This window comes from Anguilla rostrata, chromosome 16 (assembly GCF_018555375.3).
Source record: "Anguilla rostrata isolate EN2019 chromosome 16, ASM1855537v3, whole genome shotgun sequence".
NCBI classification, from domain to species: domain Eukaryota; kingdom Metazoa; phylum Chordata; class Actinopteri; order Anguilliformes; family Anguillidae; genus Anguilla; species Anguilla rostrata.
Genome location: NC_057948.1, coordinates 681801 through 699657, shown reverse-complemented (window position 1 = coordinate 699657; position 17857 = coordinate 681801). Strand labels below are relative to the sequence as shown.

Here is a 17857-nt window from a genome sequence, read left to right as displayed (position 1 = left end):
TGGTCTCGTCTCAATTTACGTAGTATTAACGTAAAAACGTTGTGGATACGTAACAGTTACGTCCTTACAACTTTATGTTTGACAATGTAATGGAATAACCTTACCCCGACGTTGTGATTACGTCGCCAGGCAGTCATCCGTCGTAATGTTATAGATGTACGTCGCTGACATGTTGTTTAAACTTCTTTATTACGTTATTTACCTTTCCACAACGTTGCGGATTGCTAAACCCTGACCATACATTTAGATTAAGCAAGTACGTTAATTAATATTATCTATGCGATCCTCCCTCTGCTTTCAACAGCCATGCAAAAGATAACGTTTGGGCTCCATGCCCAGGGATTGGTCTGACTTAAATGTTTCAAATAAGTTTACGTTACCAATGTAGAAAGCAGTCCACACATCGAACGTAGATATAAAAAGTTAGCTACTGTACTGCTCTAATCACTGTCCCACAGCCCACAGAATGGGCTTCTGCTAATATTTCCACTGCGTTGTTGTGTTGCTTGGCAACCATTCAGTAATGTTATAGAGCTATATTAGCCTACTTGGCAGAAGAATGTTATTGTATTTTTTTTTTATTTATTAATAAATGATCACATGTATTGAAAATGTATGACTTTTTTCGGCTATAAGATAAATTATATTTCCACCGTTTTATAAGAGCAACAAGGCATTTGAGGCCGTGCTACATTCTGAATTTAGTCACGAAGGGGTTGCAGACACTCAGCTTTGCGTCGTGTCTAACAAAGTTAGAGCTTCAGCTTTCATGGAAATTATGAATTTTCCTTGAAAGCAACACGCGGTATCGTTCTCTGATACGATGATGAATACACCTGATTGACAAGCTATTTGCTAGCAAGATCATCATAACAAAAAATAATAATAATATATATAATTTTTTTTTTTTAAACAATATTTAATCCTGTTTGGAATATTAGCCCGGATACAATGCCTGTGTGTTCAGAAATTCTGAGCTAGAGGGATCCCGACTGATTGGTCGGATTTACATGACATCACCGGCACTCTGCAGCCTCCGCGCCTGTAAACTGTTTTTAATCAGATACTCGCTGAAGAGGGCACATGCAGCCACATCTGGCTGAATCCAACGCGCCTCCTCCTCCAAAGAAGTTGGTACACCCGCTCCAGGCGTTTCGGTCACCAGTGAATTGAGATGGTCACCTTTTTCACAAAGAATGAATTTATGGTAGATGGCGGTCTACACCAAAACACCAAATAATATGTAAGACTGAGACAAATATCCGGTAAAATGAAGAAAACTGGAAGATCTACGTCTTAGAATAATATTTTTGAAAGGGATTTTTTTACTTGGCTAAGCACCTGGAAAATCATGAAATATGACCGGCACTAACAGTACGGGAGTTGACGGGCTCGCGCCCTGGAACTTCAGTGGTAAGTTACTTTAGATGTTTTCCTTTCACCATTACTCTCATATTGTTTTATACAGTATCTGCCAAATACGTCCCACTGAAAAGGTCTGTTATTTTAATCAAATCCATCGTGCTGAAAATCCGCATAATGTTGTTTTTAGTGCAATTCTCTTTTATTTGTTTCGCGCTTCTTACAGAGGCACTGTCACACACAAAAATGGAAATATGAAATACAAGTGAAAGTGTACTTTAGTCAATGTAGCCGACTTTCAGTTTCATTCATCCATAATTTATCTTAAAAATAGACTTGAATCTAGTGTATTAAACAGGTGCTACCCGTGTAAAGCAAGCTAACAAACAGTAACGAGGTCAATCACCATTATAGAGTGGAACCGGTTGCGCTGTAAGCACACAGAACTGTGAAAGACGGCGTCTATTAAATTTCACCTGCAACGCTGTGGAGAATTGTTTATTATATCAGACAATGTCCAAGGGGCATTTTCGAAAGTACGAATCTTTGGATCACCCCAAATTGAATCCTTAAATATATGATCTGATAATTTTCTATATGTCTCCAGACACATTTCCCCAAGTTCACAACCTATAATATTATTTCACGTGTTTAAGGCCATCCCAATGGATGATTCTGTGGTGATAAAATAAATTGACTATATGTATTCATACTGAAAAAGAACAGCCCGGATTGAACGAAAACATTTTCATTTAAACAATTTCCTCGGAGAATACTTATTTCGCTTACAATGAGTTAATAATACTCCCGCACTTTTACCATATTCGCCCGGCGCTAGTTATAACCTCCTAATAAACGAAAATACACTTTCAAAATTATTCAAAAATAGTTGCACAAGGAGTTTATAATGACCTTATATAGCGATACATTTGCATGCGAAAAGAAAAACAAATTGAATATCTATAATGACCTGCTGCCTATTCTCTGCAGTTTCATCTCTCTAATTGAATTAACCTATTTGCAGGGACACGCAGTAACTTACCTGGATAGCGCCTGGCTGTAAACTGTCAAAAAGCCTGAACTGCTTATAGGCGATTTACTTTATAGCGTGTGGGATGACTATACGTGTAGTGACAAATTGGCATTGTAGAGGTGATTTGATGACCTGCATTGAGTAAGGAGAACGGAACGTCAGCGTACACCCTTCTTATTCCTATCAATATAGATGTTTTAGCCTCAATCGCCTTCTACTATGAACGTGCCTACACTTTCACATGCCTGTAAACTCGTTCTGTCCCTGGAATCATATGATCGGGACACTCACGGAGCGTAAGGAAATGTACAACTACGATTCAAGCCCATTCTGCTGTGTAGGCTATGGAAATGTTTTCACATAAATAAAAAATATATATAAATTAATAAATAAATAAATACATAAATACATAAATAAATACATAAATAAAACAGGAAGACGGGCGAGTCTTTGAAATAGCACCCGGGGACTGATTAAACAACTAAAATATAATTGTATGATTGATGTTCCTCCTGTTAACGGGGCATTTTCTGCTAATAGGCTGGCCACTGCGATTTCACACTTTTTGTCACCGCATATTAATGATTTTATCTTCAAACACATATTAGATTCAACATAAACCTGCAGTTTGTAACCATTTTAATGAATAGCTTGGGGAGCACATCACTGCCTCCTCGTCAAACGTGGTTTACCGCGCGCCAAAAAGCTGGCAAGAACCGTTTCAGTTACTAGTCCCGACAGTTTCCCGCGACACCCCCACATAACAGCGGAGGCTTGTTTTATAGTCCCTCATAAATATTTCTGGTGAAAATGCTTCAAGTTAGGCAGTGTTCACAAAATCACCTTTGAATAGGAATTTGAAGTCAGTTTTTAATGTTTTTAGTTTTACCCTTCAAAACCCTAAAAAGAAACTTCAGAGTGTCCTCCTTTTGGATACAAATCATATCGAATATATATATATATATATATATATATATATATATTATGCATATGACCTAGTAATGAATTTAAACGATGTGTCGTTTGAAAAGCAAATTATGTAATCTAATCTTAAATTCCCGACAACCACCCAACGTTCCCAAAACATTTTTAATGTTGATGACCGAATGCTTCCGGCATCAGGTCGTTTCTACTTGAAACAAAAATGGCAACTGTGCAATTTCATTTCTTTCATTTGATCTTTGTTCAATTCCACACATTTCCTGGCACGTAAACACAAAGCTGTTTTCGTGTCAACAGTTGTTTTGCATTACCTTCCTCTCCAGCCTGACTTAAATTCTGCTGTTGGGGCAGATATCACGCACGGCTGACTGCGCTTGCATGGTGCAATGTCCATTCTTAGCATATCACTGACATATTGTTCAAAATATGAACGTTTCGGCTATTTTGTATGTAACAAAATGAAGTCCACATTGTTATCCAGCCTCTCTATTTCATATTTTTTTTAACTGTCCGATGGCCACTTTCATTGCGTCATGAATCCAGTCCAAGGAATCCGGCGGCTTTTTCACCTCAGGGGACAGAGGCACATTAAGAAGGTTCCGTTTCCTAACTGCAGCTTTGAAAGCAGAGCATTTTCAGCTCATTGAAATGCAAAGCTCTCCCCGCGGAGGCACAATCCCCAGAAACCGAGATGCCTCCTCCGGGATTTCGGTCCGCTGCGTGCCGTCGGGCTCGAAACTGTGCAGAATTAGGGACCCTGAACTAATTACTGCACATAATTGAGTGGGACAGCTCCCAGTGACTGCAGCCCGCCCCTGTAACGGCTCAGTCCCATGGGGCTCTGAGAGGGCCGGGGCTGGGATTGGAACCACGAGCCGCGTGTTCGCCTGTTAGCGGCTGATTAGTAAAACCAGGGGCATGGCGGGAGCTGGGCTCGTTCGCCTGTTAGCGGCTGATTAGTAAAACCAGGGGCATGGCGGGAGCTGGGCTCATTCGCCTGTTAGCGGCTGATTAGTAAAACCAGGGGCATGGCGGGAGCTGGGCTCATTCGCCTGTTAGCGGCTGATTAGTAAAACCAGGGGCATGACGGGAGCTGGGCTCATTCGCCTGTTAGCGGCTGATTAGTAAAACCAGGGGCATGACGGGAGCTGGGCTCGTTCGCCTGTTAGCGGCTGATTAGTAAAACCAGGGGCATGGCGGGAGCTGGGCTCATTCGCCTGTTAGCGGCTGATTAGTAAAACCAGGGGCATGACGGGAGCTGGGCTCGTTCGCCTGTTAGCGGCTGATTAGTAAAACCAGGGGCATGACGGAGCTGGGCTTGTTCGCCTGTAGCGGCCGATTAGTAAAACCAGGGCTTGGCGGAGCTGGGCTCGTTCGCCTGTTAGCGGCTGATTAGTAAAACCAGGGGCATGGCGGGAGCTGGGCTCATTCGCCTGTTAGCGGCTGATTAGTAAAACCAGGGGCATGGCGGGGGCTGGGCTCGTTTGCCTGTTAGCGGCTGATTAGTAAAACCAGGGGCATGGCGGGGGCTGGACTCGTTCGCCTGTTAGCGGCTGATTAGTAAAACCAGGGGCATGGTGGGGGGCCCGTCTCCCCGACAGCATCCTGAGGTAATTGGATGGTGGAGCAGCAAGCTTTGGTCCCCCTCCTGAGTGGTTGCACAATAGACCTGAGAAACCCATCATCCGTCACCGCGTCTCCCGTGCTACAGAGAGCCAGAGCAGAATCAAATGTGACTGAGCTACCGGTGAATAGATGCAGGATGGAGAGCACATATCTGAAAAGGGCTCACAGAAAACTGCTGGGTTTTTAAAATCGGAATCACATGAACTGGTAAAGATGCAAGACGTAGACGCCCCCTCCCCCACCATGCTCAAGACCTGCTTCCCTCTCCACATATACTAAAGGATGCCTTTTGATCTTTGCCCGTTGCCGCAAAGCATTAAGATATTTCGCAGGAAGGAATTAACATAATTCTGCTGAAGCCGGGCTGTTGAAATGAAGTGGAGCGGGTCGCCCTGCGGAGCTGCGATACAGAAACACTGAGAGGGCGGCTCTTAGTGCTGAATGCCGTTACGTAAAGGCTTACAGGAGTGGAGACGGAGCCTGCTTCCCGCTGGCTTCTCGTGTGCTTCCACACAACGTCTCATTGGTTAGGCAGCGTCTCATTGGATAGGCTGCATCTCATTGGATAGGCAGCGTCTCATTGGATAGGCAGCATCTCTTTGGATAGCCAGCATCTCACTGAACAGGGAAAAGTGCAGCCATACTAACCCTGCTGCTTATGCTAAAACTCAGTGCCACGCACGCACACATATATACGCTCACGAACGCACGCACACATATGTACACACGCACGCACACACATGCTTGCATATGTACATACAAACACACAAATACACACACACGCACGCAAGCACACACATCCATATGAGAGGCCGTTTAGGCCATAAATCATACTTCGTCTCACACACACCATAATACTCTCTCACTAACACCACTATACCCTCTTACACACATCATTAAACTCTGTCAGAACATACCATCATAGAGAATAGTAGTGTGTGAGAGACAATGATTGTATGTGTGAGAGACTATAGTAGTATGTGTGAAAGAGCATGATTGTATGTGAGAGAGTTTGATAGTCTATATGACAGAATACTAGTATGTGTGAGAGAGTTTGGTTGTCTGTGTGTGAGAGAATACTAGTATGTGTGAGAGAGAATACTAGTATGCGTATGAGATTATTGTAGTGTGTGTGAGAGAGTATGATTGTATGTGTGAGAGAGAATATTAGTATCTGCATTTATGCTATTGTTGTCTGACTCCAGCTGTATAATAACAGAAGCCCTGTGCTTTGTGGTTTATTGTAATGCTGTTTTATGCTATCATTCCCTTTATGATAGTCAATACCTTTCAGCCCAGGGCTTTGAAAGGTACAGGCAGAGTGCCCTAACGTACACTGAGAGAATGTGTGTCTTCTGCAGCTCCAAGTGGAAGTTTTTAAAAAATAGATAATGCATTATAATAACAGGAGAGAGTAATTGAGTAAATTAGTGGTAGTCTAGTGGTTTGGTATTCAGAGGATGAATCCCAGGTAGGGGACTGTCATTGCATCCTTGAGCAAGGAACTTAGGAGGAACTTGTTTCTGTAAAGACCAAGCTGTATATGGTATGTGTCAGCTCCTCTGTATAAAAGCATCTGCCAGGAAAATAAACGCTGCATGCAAAGCAACATGGTACATACGGGTAGAGGTTTGGTAGCATGGTACATAAGTGTAGAGGTTTGGTGGCATAGTACATAAGGGTAGATGTTTGGTAGCATGGTACATAAGGCTAGAGGTGTGGTAGCATGGTACATAAGGGTAGAGGTTTGGTAGTATGGTACATAACGGTAGAGGTTTGGTAGCATGGCACATAAGTGTAGAGGTTTGGTAGCATGGTACATAAGGTTGGAGGTTTGGTAGCATGGTACATAAGGGTAGAGGTTTGGTAGCATGGTACATAAGGGTAGAGGTTTGGTAGCATGGTACATAAGGGTAGAGGTTTGGTAGCATGGTACATAAGGGTAGAGGTTTGGTAGCATGGTACATAAGGGTAGAGGTTTGGTAGCATGGTACATAAGGGTGAGGTTTTTAGCATGGTACATAGGGTAGAGGTTTCTGTTAGTAGCATGGTACATAAGGTAGAGGTTTGGTAGCATGGTACATAAGTAGAGGTTTGTAGCATGGACATATGGGTAGAGGTTTGGTACATGGCACATATGGGTAGAGGTTTGGTAGCATGGTCATAAGTGGGTGTAGGCAGGTGTTTGGTAGCATTTTGGTACATAAAGATTGGTAGAGGTTGGTAGCATGGTACATATAAGTGGAGAGGTTTGGTAGCATGGTACATAAGGGTAGAGGTTTGGTAGCATGGTACATACGGGTAGAGGTTTGGTAGCATGGTACATAAGGCTAGAGGGTTGGTAGCATGGTACATAAGTGGAGAGGTTTGGTAGAATGGCACATATGGGTAGAGGTTTGGTAGCATGGCACATATGGGTAGAGGTTTGGTAGCATGGCACAGATGGGTAGAGGTTTGGTAGCATGGCACATATGGGTAGAGGTTTGGTAGCATGGCACATATGGGTAGAGGTTTGGTAGCGTGGTACATATGAGTAGAGGTTTGTCCAGCCGCATGTTCATTCCTGTTTGACTGCCTCTCTCGGAGCGCAGGCCTGCCGATGTATCCTTGCCTGAAAGTTGGTCTCGACACATGGTGCGCTGGGTGCTTATCAGTCTAATTCATTATATTTTATGTGCATATAGAAAATTTGGGCACTCACAATAATCACCAACTATAAGACTTGGGGAAAAGCGAGGGACAATGGGCTTCCTGATGCTGTTCTCTGTCTGAAATTGCCTGGAAGAGTAGCCTGCTGCAGCTGCTCAACGGGCTGCTCGATGCTGCTCTCTGTCTGAAATGGCCTGGGAGAGTAGCCTACTGCAGCTGCTCAACGGGCTGCTCGATGCTGCTCTCTGTCTGAAATGGCCTGGGAGAGTAGCCTACTGCAGCTGCTCAACGGGCTGCTCGATGCTGCTCTCTGTCTGAAATGGCCTGGGAGAGTAGCCTGCTGCAGCTGCTCAACGGGCTGCTCGATGCTGCTCTCTGTCTGAAATGGCCTGGGAGAGTAGCCTGCTGCAGCTGCTCCCCATTGTTCTGACTCCTACATTAGACAGGAAGCCTTTGGCTGCAGCTGTGCTGTGGCTAAATGCAGGAGAGTTATGCCCTTGTGATGCCCACGCATTCACAAAAATAACGCACTCAGAATGCACTCCTCACCAGCGCAGCACGATTTATGGCGGGCGTGTGCATGGTGCCACTGGGCTCAATCAATCAATCAATCAATCAATCAATACATGTATTGGCCCCGGAGGGAAATTTGCTTTGCAGGCAGGTATACAAAGGTTAAAACAACACAGACCGCATTTTACACGATAGCCATAAAAGTACAGACACGACAGACATGAAATTAAAAAACGAGCAGGAAACACTTGACCATGAAGTGCATAATCTGGGTATGACCAATTATCAATATTTGTCAATACATATCATTATACAGCGCATTATTAGGTTAAATAAATAAATAAAATGCAATCATAACAAGAATGTCATCAAATTAAGCACATAAGAGCAATGTCATTACTTGTGCGTGATCAGCAGATTAATGGAAGTAGGGATAAAGGAGTTTCTTGTTCTGTTGTACTTAAATCTGGGTACTCTGAATCAACGCCCAGATGGAAGGAGCTCAGATTTACTGTATAAAGGATGGTCGTGGAAATCCAGAATGGTGTTGGATTTACGTACAGTTTGTTTGTGGTATCTGTCTTTCAGTTCTTTCTGCTGTACACCAATGATTTTGCCAGCAACCTTCACTATCTTGCCCAATCTGTTCCTGTTGTTAGTGTTCAGGTTACAAAACCAAGCCACCATATTAAAGGTTAAGACTGATTCCATGAACGACCTATAAAATAGGGTCATCATCATCCTGCATATTAAAAGACTGAAGTTTTCTTAGACAAAGACAGACACTGGCTCTTTTTGCAAACGGCATCTGTATTTTTCTCAAATAGAAGTTTGTGATTGATTACTGTGCCTAATTACTTGTTGCTGCTTACTATTTCAACATCTTGTCCATTGATAACAGTAGGCTTTGTGACTTGAGGCTCTTTCCTAAAATTGATGATCATGTCTTTAGTTTTAGACATGTTAAGTTGGAGGAAAGAGCTGTCGCACCACTTAACAAAATCTTTCACTACAGGCTTGTCCCCATCATGGAGGAGGCTCACAATGACTGAGTCATCAGCAAACTTTATGATGTGTCTATCGTCATACTGACTCCTGCAATCATCTGTATAAAGGATGTACAGAATGGTGGATAATACACATCCCTGAGGAGACCCAGTAGATGAGCAGAGTTTGTCTGACATACATTGACCTTCAAATTTTGACCTCTGTTTGTCAAAAAATCCAAAAATGTTAAAATCCAGTTTATCCTGCCTCACACTGCCAGGGACTGCCTCACACTGCCACGGACTGCCTCACACTGCCACGGACTGCCTCACACTGCCACAGACTGCCTCACACTGCCACGGACTGCCTCACACTGCCAGGGACTGCCTCACACTGCCACGGACTGCCTCACAATGCCAGGGACTGCCTCACACTGCCACAGACTGCCTCACACTGCCAGGGACTGCCTCACACTGCCACAGACTGCCTCACGCTACCACAGACTGCCAGGGACTGCCTCACACTGCCAGGGACTGCCAGGGACTGCCTCACACTGCCAGGGACTGCCTCACACTGCCACAGACTGCCTCACAATGCCAGGGACTGCCTCACACTGCCACAGACTGTCTCACACTGCCACAAACCGCCTCACACTGCCAGGGACTGCCTCACACTGCCAGGGACTGCCTCACACTGCCACGGACTAGCTCACACTGGCAGGGACTGCCTCACACTGCCAGGGACTGCCAGGGACTGCCTCACACTGCCAGGGACTAGCTCACACTGGCAAGGACTGCCTCACACTGCCAGGGACTGCCTCACACTGCCAGGGACTAGCTCACACTGGCAGGGACTGCCCCACACTGCCAGGGACTGCCTCACACTGCCAGGGACTGCCTCACACTGCCAGGGACTGCCTCACACTGCCAGGGACTGCCAGGGACTGCCTCACACTGCCAGGGACTGCCAGGGACTGCCTCACACTGCCAGGGACTAGCTCACACTGCCAGGGACTGCCTCACACTGCCAGGGACTAGCTCACACTGCCAGGGACTGCCTCACACTGCCAGGGACTAGCTCACACTGGCAGGGACTGGCCCACACTGATAGGGACTGGCTCACACTGCCAGGGTCTGGCCCACCCTACCAAGGACTGGCCCACCCTGGCAGGGACTGACCCACATTGATTGGGACTGGCCCACACTGGCTCACACTGGCTGGGACTTGTTCACACTGGCCGGGACTATAGAATACATCACAGCGTTAGCCTGCGCAGCGCACAGTGCAACACAGCGTTAGCCTGCGCAGCGCACAGTGCAACGCAGCATTAGCCTGTGCACCGCCCAGTGGAACACAGCGTTAGCCTGCTGCACACCTGCGTGAAGCCCAGTGGAACACAGTGTTAGCCTGCTGCACACCCAGTGGAACACAGTGTTAGCCTGCTGCACACCCAGTGGAACACAGTGTTAGCCTGCTGCACACCCAGTGGAACACAGTGTTAGCCTGCTGCACACCCAGTGGAACACAATGTTAGCCTGCTGCACACCCAGTGGAACACAATGTTAGCCTGCTGCACACCCAGTGGAACACAATGTTAGCCTGCTGCACACCCAGTGGAACACAATGTTAGCCTGCTGCACACCCAGTGGAACACAATGTTAGCCTGCTGCACACCCAGTGGAACACAGTGTTAGCCTGCTGCACACCCAGTGGAACACAGTGTTAGCCTGCTGCACACCCAGTGGAACACAGTGTTAGCCTGCTGCACACCCAGGTGGTCGGCACAATGTTTGTCCTGCTTGCCCAGCCCCCCAGTTAGACCGTGTTTCTCTGCTGAACCCAGTTGGAAGCACAGGTGCTCACCGCGTGCTGACGCACCCATGGTAAACAGATGTAGCCTGAGCTGCACACCCAGTGGAACACAGTGTTAGCCTGCTGCACACCCAGTGGAACACAGTGTTAGCCTGCTGCACACCCAGTGGAACACAATGTTAGCCTGCTGCACACCCAGTGGAACACAATGTTAGCCTGCTGCACACCCAGTGGAACACAATGTTAGCCTGCTGCACACCCAGTGGAACACAGTGTTAGCCTGCTGCACACCTGGGCAAAGGTGTCGGCATCTTTATTTTTTTCTTCCTCCGTGCCTTCGCCCCCCCCAGGCGCCTCTCCCCTCCTTCCTTAGCTCTATGCCGCTTTCCTTCTCTGCTAGAAACCCACGTCCTTTTTCCAAAGCACAGAGACTGCTCACCCGACTGAAGTTGGACTGACGTGTGCACGCCATGCTGTATAACGAGATGTCAGCGGAGCATATTGCATCTTTCAGGTTCTGATTTTTGAAAACCGAGAGCGTGTTTCTGTGGCGGAACAAAGCGGATTCAGTGCGGGGAATTCGGGAAAGAGCTGAGCAGCATCTGAGTGCCGGAGGAATTAGAGAGAAGTGTGTGGCAAATTAGAGAGAAGTTTGTAGCAAATTTGAGAGAAGTGTGTTGCAAATTAGAGAGAAGTTTGGCACATTAGAGAGAAGTGTGTGGCAAATTATTGAGAAGTGCGTGGCAAATTAGAGAGAAGTGTGTGGGAAATTAGAGAGAAGTTTGTAGCAAATTTGAGAGAAGGGTGTTGCACATTAGAGAGAAGTGTGTGGCAAATTATTGAGAAGTTTGGCACATTAGAGAGAAGTGTGTGGCAAATTATTGAGAAGTTTGGCACATTAGAGAGAAGTGTGTGGCAAATTAGTGAGAAGTGCGTGGCAAATTAGAGAGAAGTGTGTGGCAAATTAGAGAGAAGTGTGTGGCAAATTAGAGAGAAGTGTGGCAAATTTGACGCATTCAACTTTTTCGATGCCTTGAAGCCGTTCTCTTTAAACCTTCGCTGAATTAAAAACCTCAGCTTCTGTTTTACAGAGTTTTAAATTAATGTAGTCATTTTGCCCCCCTAATGAAATAACAAGGAACCAATCATGACACATTTATTCAAAACAGGGATTAAGAGGTTTAATTAGCTGCCTGACTAAGCCCTTTCTTGTGGGGAGGTGAGGGCACAAGGCTCGACTCAGGCCTGGAAACTGGCAGCACGTTGTTTCTGTCATACTGTACTGTTGCATATAACTTTAAAATGGTCTGTAGGTTCTCAGTCAAAATGTGAAATCTGAATATGATTCAATTGCAATGACATAACTGCAAAACATAACTGACAAAGCTCAAATTTTATCAGCTGTTTTGTGTGTGCGTGTGTGTGTGTGTGTGTGCATGTGTGTGTGCACATGCTTGTATATGTGTGTGTGTGTGTTTGCATGCATATATGCATGTGCGTGTATGTCCATGTGTGCGTGTGTGCATATGCAAGCATGCAGTGTACTTGGTCTTTTATGATTTTGCTCAACGGCCCTATGGGAGTGAAACACACAGTTGGATATTTTGGCAGAACATCAAAGGGGAAGGATTCCCCCAGGCTCTTAATGCCTGGGCCCCAGAACAGGCATCTGTGTGGCAGCAAAACTTGCCAAAGCGCAGAGATCAACAGAGTGATAGCACCCAGCCCAGCACCCAACCCAGCACCCAGTCCAGCATTCAGCCCAGCACCCAGCCCTAGCACCCAGCCCAACACCCAGCCCAGCACCCAGTCCAGCACCCAGCCCAGCACCCAGCACCCAACCCAGCACCCAGCCCAACACTCAGCACCCAACCCAGCACCCAGCCCAGCACCCAGTCCAGCACCCAGCCCAGCACTCAACACCCAACCCAACACCCAGTCCAGCACCCAGCCCAGCACCCAACCCAGCACCCAGCCCAGCACCCAGTCCAGCACCCAACTCAACACCCAACCCAGCACCCAGCCCAGCACCCAGTCCAGCACCCAGCTCAACACCCAACCCAGCACCCAGCCCAGCACCCAACCCAGCACCCAGCCCAGCACTCAGCACCAAACTCAGCACCCAATCCAGCACAGCCCAGCACCCAACCCAGCACCCAGTCCAGCACCCAGTCCAGCACCCAACTGAACACCCAACCCAGCACCCAGCCCAGCACCCAACCCAGCACCCAGTCCAGCACCTAGCCCAGCACTCAGCACCCAACCCAGCACCCAGTCCAGCACCCGGCCCAGCACTCAGCACCCAACCCAGCACTCAGCCCAGCACCCAGCCTAGCACACAGCCCAGCACCTAGCCTGGCACCCAGTCCTCCTCGCACGTGGAGAGCAAGTACACACTCAGAAGAGATCTGTCTCAAAGGCGTCACACTGACTGTAATAACACCTGAATCTGTCTCAAAGTCATCGCACTGACTGTGTAATAACACCTGAATCTGTCTCAAAGGCATCGCACTGACTGTAATAACACCTGAATCTGTCTCAAAGCAATCGCACTGTCTGTGTAATAACACCTGAATCTATCTCAAAGGAATCGCACTGTCTGTGTAATAACACCTGAATCTGTCTCAAAGGCATCGCACTGTCTGTGTAATAACACCTGAATCTGTCTCAAAGGCATCGCACTGTCTGTGTAATAACACCTGAATCTGTCTCAAAGGCATCGCGCTGTCTGTGTAATAACACCTGAATCTGTCTCAAAGGCATCGCGCTGTCTGTGTAATAACACCTGAATCTGTCTCAAAGGCATCGCGCTGTCGTGTATAACCGAACTGCTCAAGCATCGGCTGTCTGGTAAACGAATCTGTCTCAAAGGCATCGCGCTGTCTGTGTAATAACACCTGAATCTGTCTCCAAGGCATCACGCTGACTGTGTAGTAACATTTGAATTGCACATGTGCAACTATTTTGCAAGCCTGGCATTAGATTATTGTTAGTATTTCCAGCAGATAAGCCAATACCTCCAAACGTACGGTCCTTTGATATCGGCCATTTGCTTTTGATTCAAAAGGACTGATGGTCTTTCATTTTAGTCCAGTGTCATCCCTCTCTCCAGCTTTTCTTTCATGAGCACTCAGTTCTGCTCAGAATCATTGATTGTTTAGTGTAGAGATCATAACGGATCAAGCAGTCATTTTAAGGATTTAAAGCCTTTGAACACCAGAAAAATCAATACAGGTTATTAGCAACTACACCACACTGTACCCTTCTCATAGCTAACTGCTGAATCTAATCAGCCATACCACCCTGTACCCTTCTCATAGCTAACTGCTGAAGCTAATCAGCCAAACCACCCTGTACTTTTCTTATGGCTAGCTGCTGAAGCTAAGCAGCCATACCACCCGGTACTCTTCTCATGGCTAACTGCTGAAGCTAAGCAGCCATAAATGTCAAAAATGTGTTCAAAACACTTCATTGTTGCGTAGGGTCAAAGGTCAAGATGCCATCAGTGTTTTGCACAGTGTTTTAGTTCCCCAGTCACCCCACAAATAGCACATTTATCAGGCACTAACTGCATCAGTGTGCCAGTTGGTTGCCATGGTTACTGGTCCCTGGTCACATTGGGACATTTCTAATCCTGTTACACGATTTCATTTTCTATACACGATTCTTACAATCTCTTAGCCCAGTCATTTTTAATCACGCTTTGTCTTTAGATGTATTCACCAATACCTAAGGTCATGGCCCAGGGAGACTGTACCCAGGACCCAGCAGGGGTGCTGAGTGATGTATGGGGGGGGCAGGTTGTACCCAACACTTTAAAGCAGGGGTGCTGAATGATGTATGGGGGGGGGGGGGGCAGGTTGTACCCAACACTTTAAAGCAGGGGTGCTGAGTGATGTACAGAGAGGGCAGGTTGTACATGCTGCTCTTTTTCTGTCGCCTCACACCCCGGCTAAATCTGCTAATTAAACAGAATTAAATCACTTTTTGTACGCACCCACCAACAGCGCTTCACCTGCAGATCAGAACACTCGTTCCCAGACTTGGTCCAGGGGTTTCCCTGTGTTTCGCTGGTTTTGGTTCCAAGCACAATTACAATCACTACAATCACAATCAATCTTAATGTCATAGAATGGAGAATACATTTCCACTGTTCATATTTCACTTTTTTGAAAACACTTACATAAAAAAAGAGATAACACATTTTTTAGATCAAATGGAAGACGTAGGTTAATCAGTAGGCTCCTAACTAGATTGCGGACCACGTGCTTAATTTATTTTATAATTTGTTCCTTAAACTTACTAACACAATGAAGATTTGGCTCATTATCATTTGCTTTGTCTTTGAATTCTTCACTGTCTTCCACGTGGTTAGTTTTAGTGGCCAGGTGTCCACACGTTCACCAGTTAGGAGCCTACTGACTCACCCCAGTCTTTAATTTCACCACTCAAAAATAGTTTATTATTTTCTTGATACACTGCACACTAAGCGCAGCACGAACATGGGGATTTTACTCTTTGTGGCATGAATTGCTATTACAGATATAATGTGTCTTAAGAGGGCAAATAATCCCTCTAAACATGAAAAGCACCTGATTATGTAAAATTAACAGCCTGGTAAAATTGTGGTATTGAAACTGTGGGGGAACAAAAAACCAGCATACACAGGGGGGCCTGGGACTGAGTTTGGGAGGCTGTGAATTTGACTGCAGTACCATGTTTCATATGTGGAAGCATGACATCATCAGCTGTCAGTCATCCGCTTATCAAGAGACGGAGCTTAAATTGCAGGGCAGACGCTGGCATCAAACCCAGGAATGGATGCAACCCACCTAACCCTAACCCTAACCCCAACCCACCTGACTAAACCCTGCTGTAGCACCTGGCACTGAAATTCTCCAAACCCTGCTGTAGCACCTGGCACTGAAATTCTCCAGGTCTGGCCACCAGCCACGGGTGCAAATGCGATTGTCGTCTTATTGGTTACTGTTGCGCCGGCTACCATTCTCTAATTAATTAATATGTTTAGACATCAGAGCCATCTGCTGTTTTCAGTCTCCCGTCTGTCAGAACTGCCAAGCGGCAAAGTGTCACGTCGTTGGTTACCATCCGAAAGCTGTCAGGAGGGACGGGGCTGTTGTACGGGTCAGATGGGCTGCTGAAGCATTGACAAGCGCAGTCATTCGCCTGCTCTTCTTACCCGCTCACATTCTCACCAGCGGCCTTTCCGCTGGCCTTGACTGAGCAGTGCCAGCCATGAGTTAGGCTCATGAAACATTTGGGCAAAACCTCATGTTTTTAAATCATGTTTTATTACAAGGCATCTTTACTTTGAAACATGTTTTTAAACTGAGTATGAGGAAAAGCAACCGTGGAACATGCTGTTTTTTTTGCCAGCAGTTCAATTCCAGCTCTTGAAACCAAAATTATATTAATCTGAAAAAATTAGTGATGCTATTTTTAAGACTTAAATTGCACTTTAATTTGTAAAGTAATAATCCAGCTCGAATTCAGTATAAAAACCCCATTCACTGGTATATTTAATTATGAACTCATTATGTTCATTATGAACAACACCATGCAACACTTTAAAAGCTTACTTCTGTGAAATGTTCTGAAGGGTCAGAGGCATTAATAAAGAGATGGGGGCATTAATAAAGAGATGGGGGGCATTAATAAAGAGGGGGCATTAATAATGAGATGGGGGCATTAATAAAGAGATGGGGCATTAATAATGAGATGGGGGCATTAATAAAGAGATGGAGGGCATTAATAAAGAGATGGAGGGCAGTAATAAAGAGATGGGGGGGCAGTAATAAAGAGATGGGGGCATTAATGAAGAGATGGGGAGGCTGGGCAGTAATGAAGCGATGGGGGTAGGGCTGGGCAGTGGGCTGAATCTGAGGGGGCAGTAATAAAGCGATGGGGGTGAGGCTGGGCAGTGGGCTGAATCTGAGGGGGCAGTAATAAAGCGATGGGGGTAGGGCTGGGCAGTGGGCTGAATCTGAGGGGGCAGTAATAAAGCGATGGGGGTAGGGCTGGGCAGTGGGCTGAATCTGAGGGGGCAGTAATAAAGCGATGGGGTAGGGCTGGGCAGTGGGCTGAATCTGAGGGGGCAGTAATAAAGCGATGGGGGTAGGGCTGGGCAGTGGGCTGAATCTGAGGGGGCAGTAATAAAGCGATGGGGGTAGGGCTGGGCAGTGGGCTGAATCTGAGGGGGCAGTAATAAAGCGATGGGGGTAGGGCTGGGCAGTGGGCTGAATCTGAGGGGGCAGTAATAAAGCGATGGGGGTAGGGCTGGGCAGTGGGCTGAATCTGAGGGGGCAGTAATAAAGCGATGGGGGTAGGGCTGGGCAGTGGGCTGAATCTGAGTGGGCAGTAATTAAGCGATGGGGGTAGGGCTGGGCAGTGGGCTGAATCTGAGGGCAGTAATAAAGCGATGGGGGTAGGGCTGGGCAGTGGGCTGAATCTGAGGGGCAGTAATAAAGCGATGGGGGTAGGGCTGGGCAGTGGGCTGAATCTGAGGGGGCAGTAATCGGTCTAAGCAGCAGGGGGGTCCAGGAAGGATTTTAAAACAGGCGCTTGGAAGCGACGGTTGCCAAGCAGCTGGGCACACAGCGATCGGGCGGCTTCCACGCTGCCAATCAGGCCAAGGGGCGGGAGCTGCTTGAGACGAGTGCCCTGAGCCTACAGAGGGACCCCTGGCTGGCACACCAGGAGGGTATTATTGGCTTCCCACTGGCTTCAGAAGAGCGCGCGTCCTAAACGTGTACACGTAGAAAGGCCACAGCGATATGAACAGCCTTATTGGTTCAGACTAGATACCTTCCCCCTCACAGCTGAAGAGATGCCCTGCCAGTCTCATGCTATGTGCTTTAGGTGCCATAACGTGGAGAAAGGCATCGTCATCCGTTTTTGTCTGCGTAGTGTTAA

At 46.7% G+C, this 17857-nt stretch overlaps 1 protein-coding gene across 1 annotated transcript in view; it reads left to right on the top strand.

The window, feature by feature from the left end:
* The first annotated feature begins 1057 nt into the window (after positions 1-1057).
* Positions 1058-17857, top strand: part of LOC135242329 (muscarinic acetylcholine receptor M4-like) — a 40457-nt gene continuing 23657 nt past the window's right edge. The window contains exon 1 of the mRNA XM_064313359.1: positions 1058-1413. Coding sequence (XP_064169429.1) covers positions 1359-1413 — 55 coding nt within the window. The 5' untranslated portion in view covers positions 1058-1358. The remainder of the gene's footprint in view (positions 1414-17857) is intronic.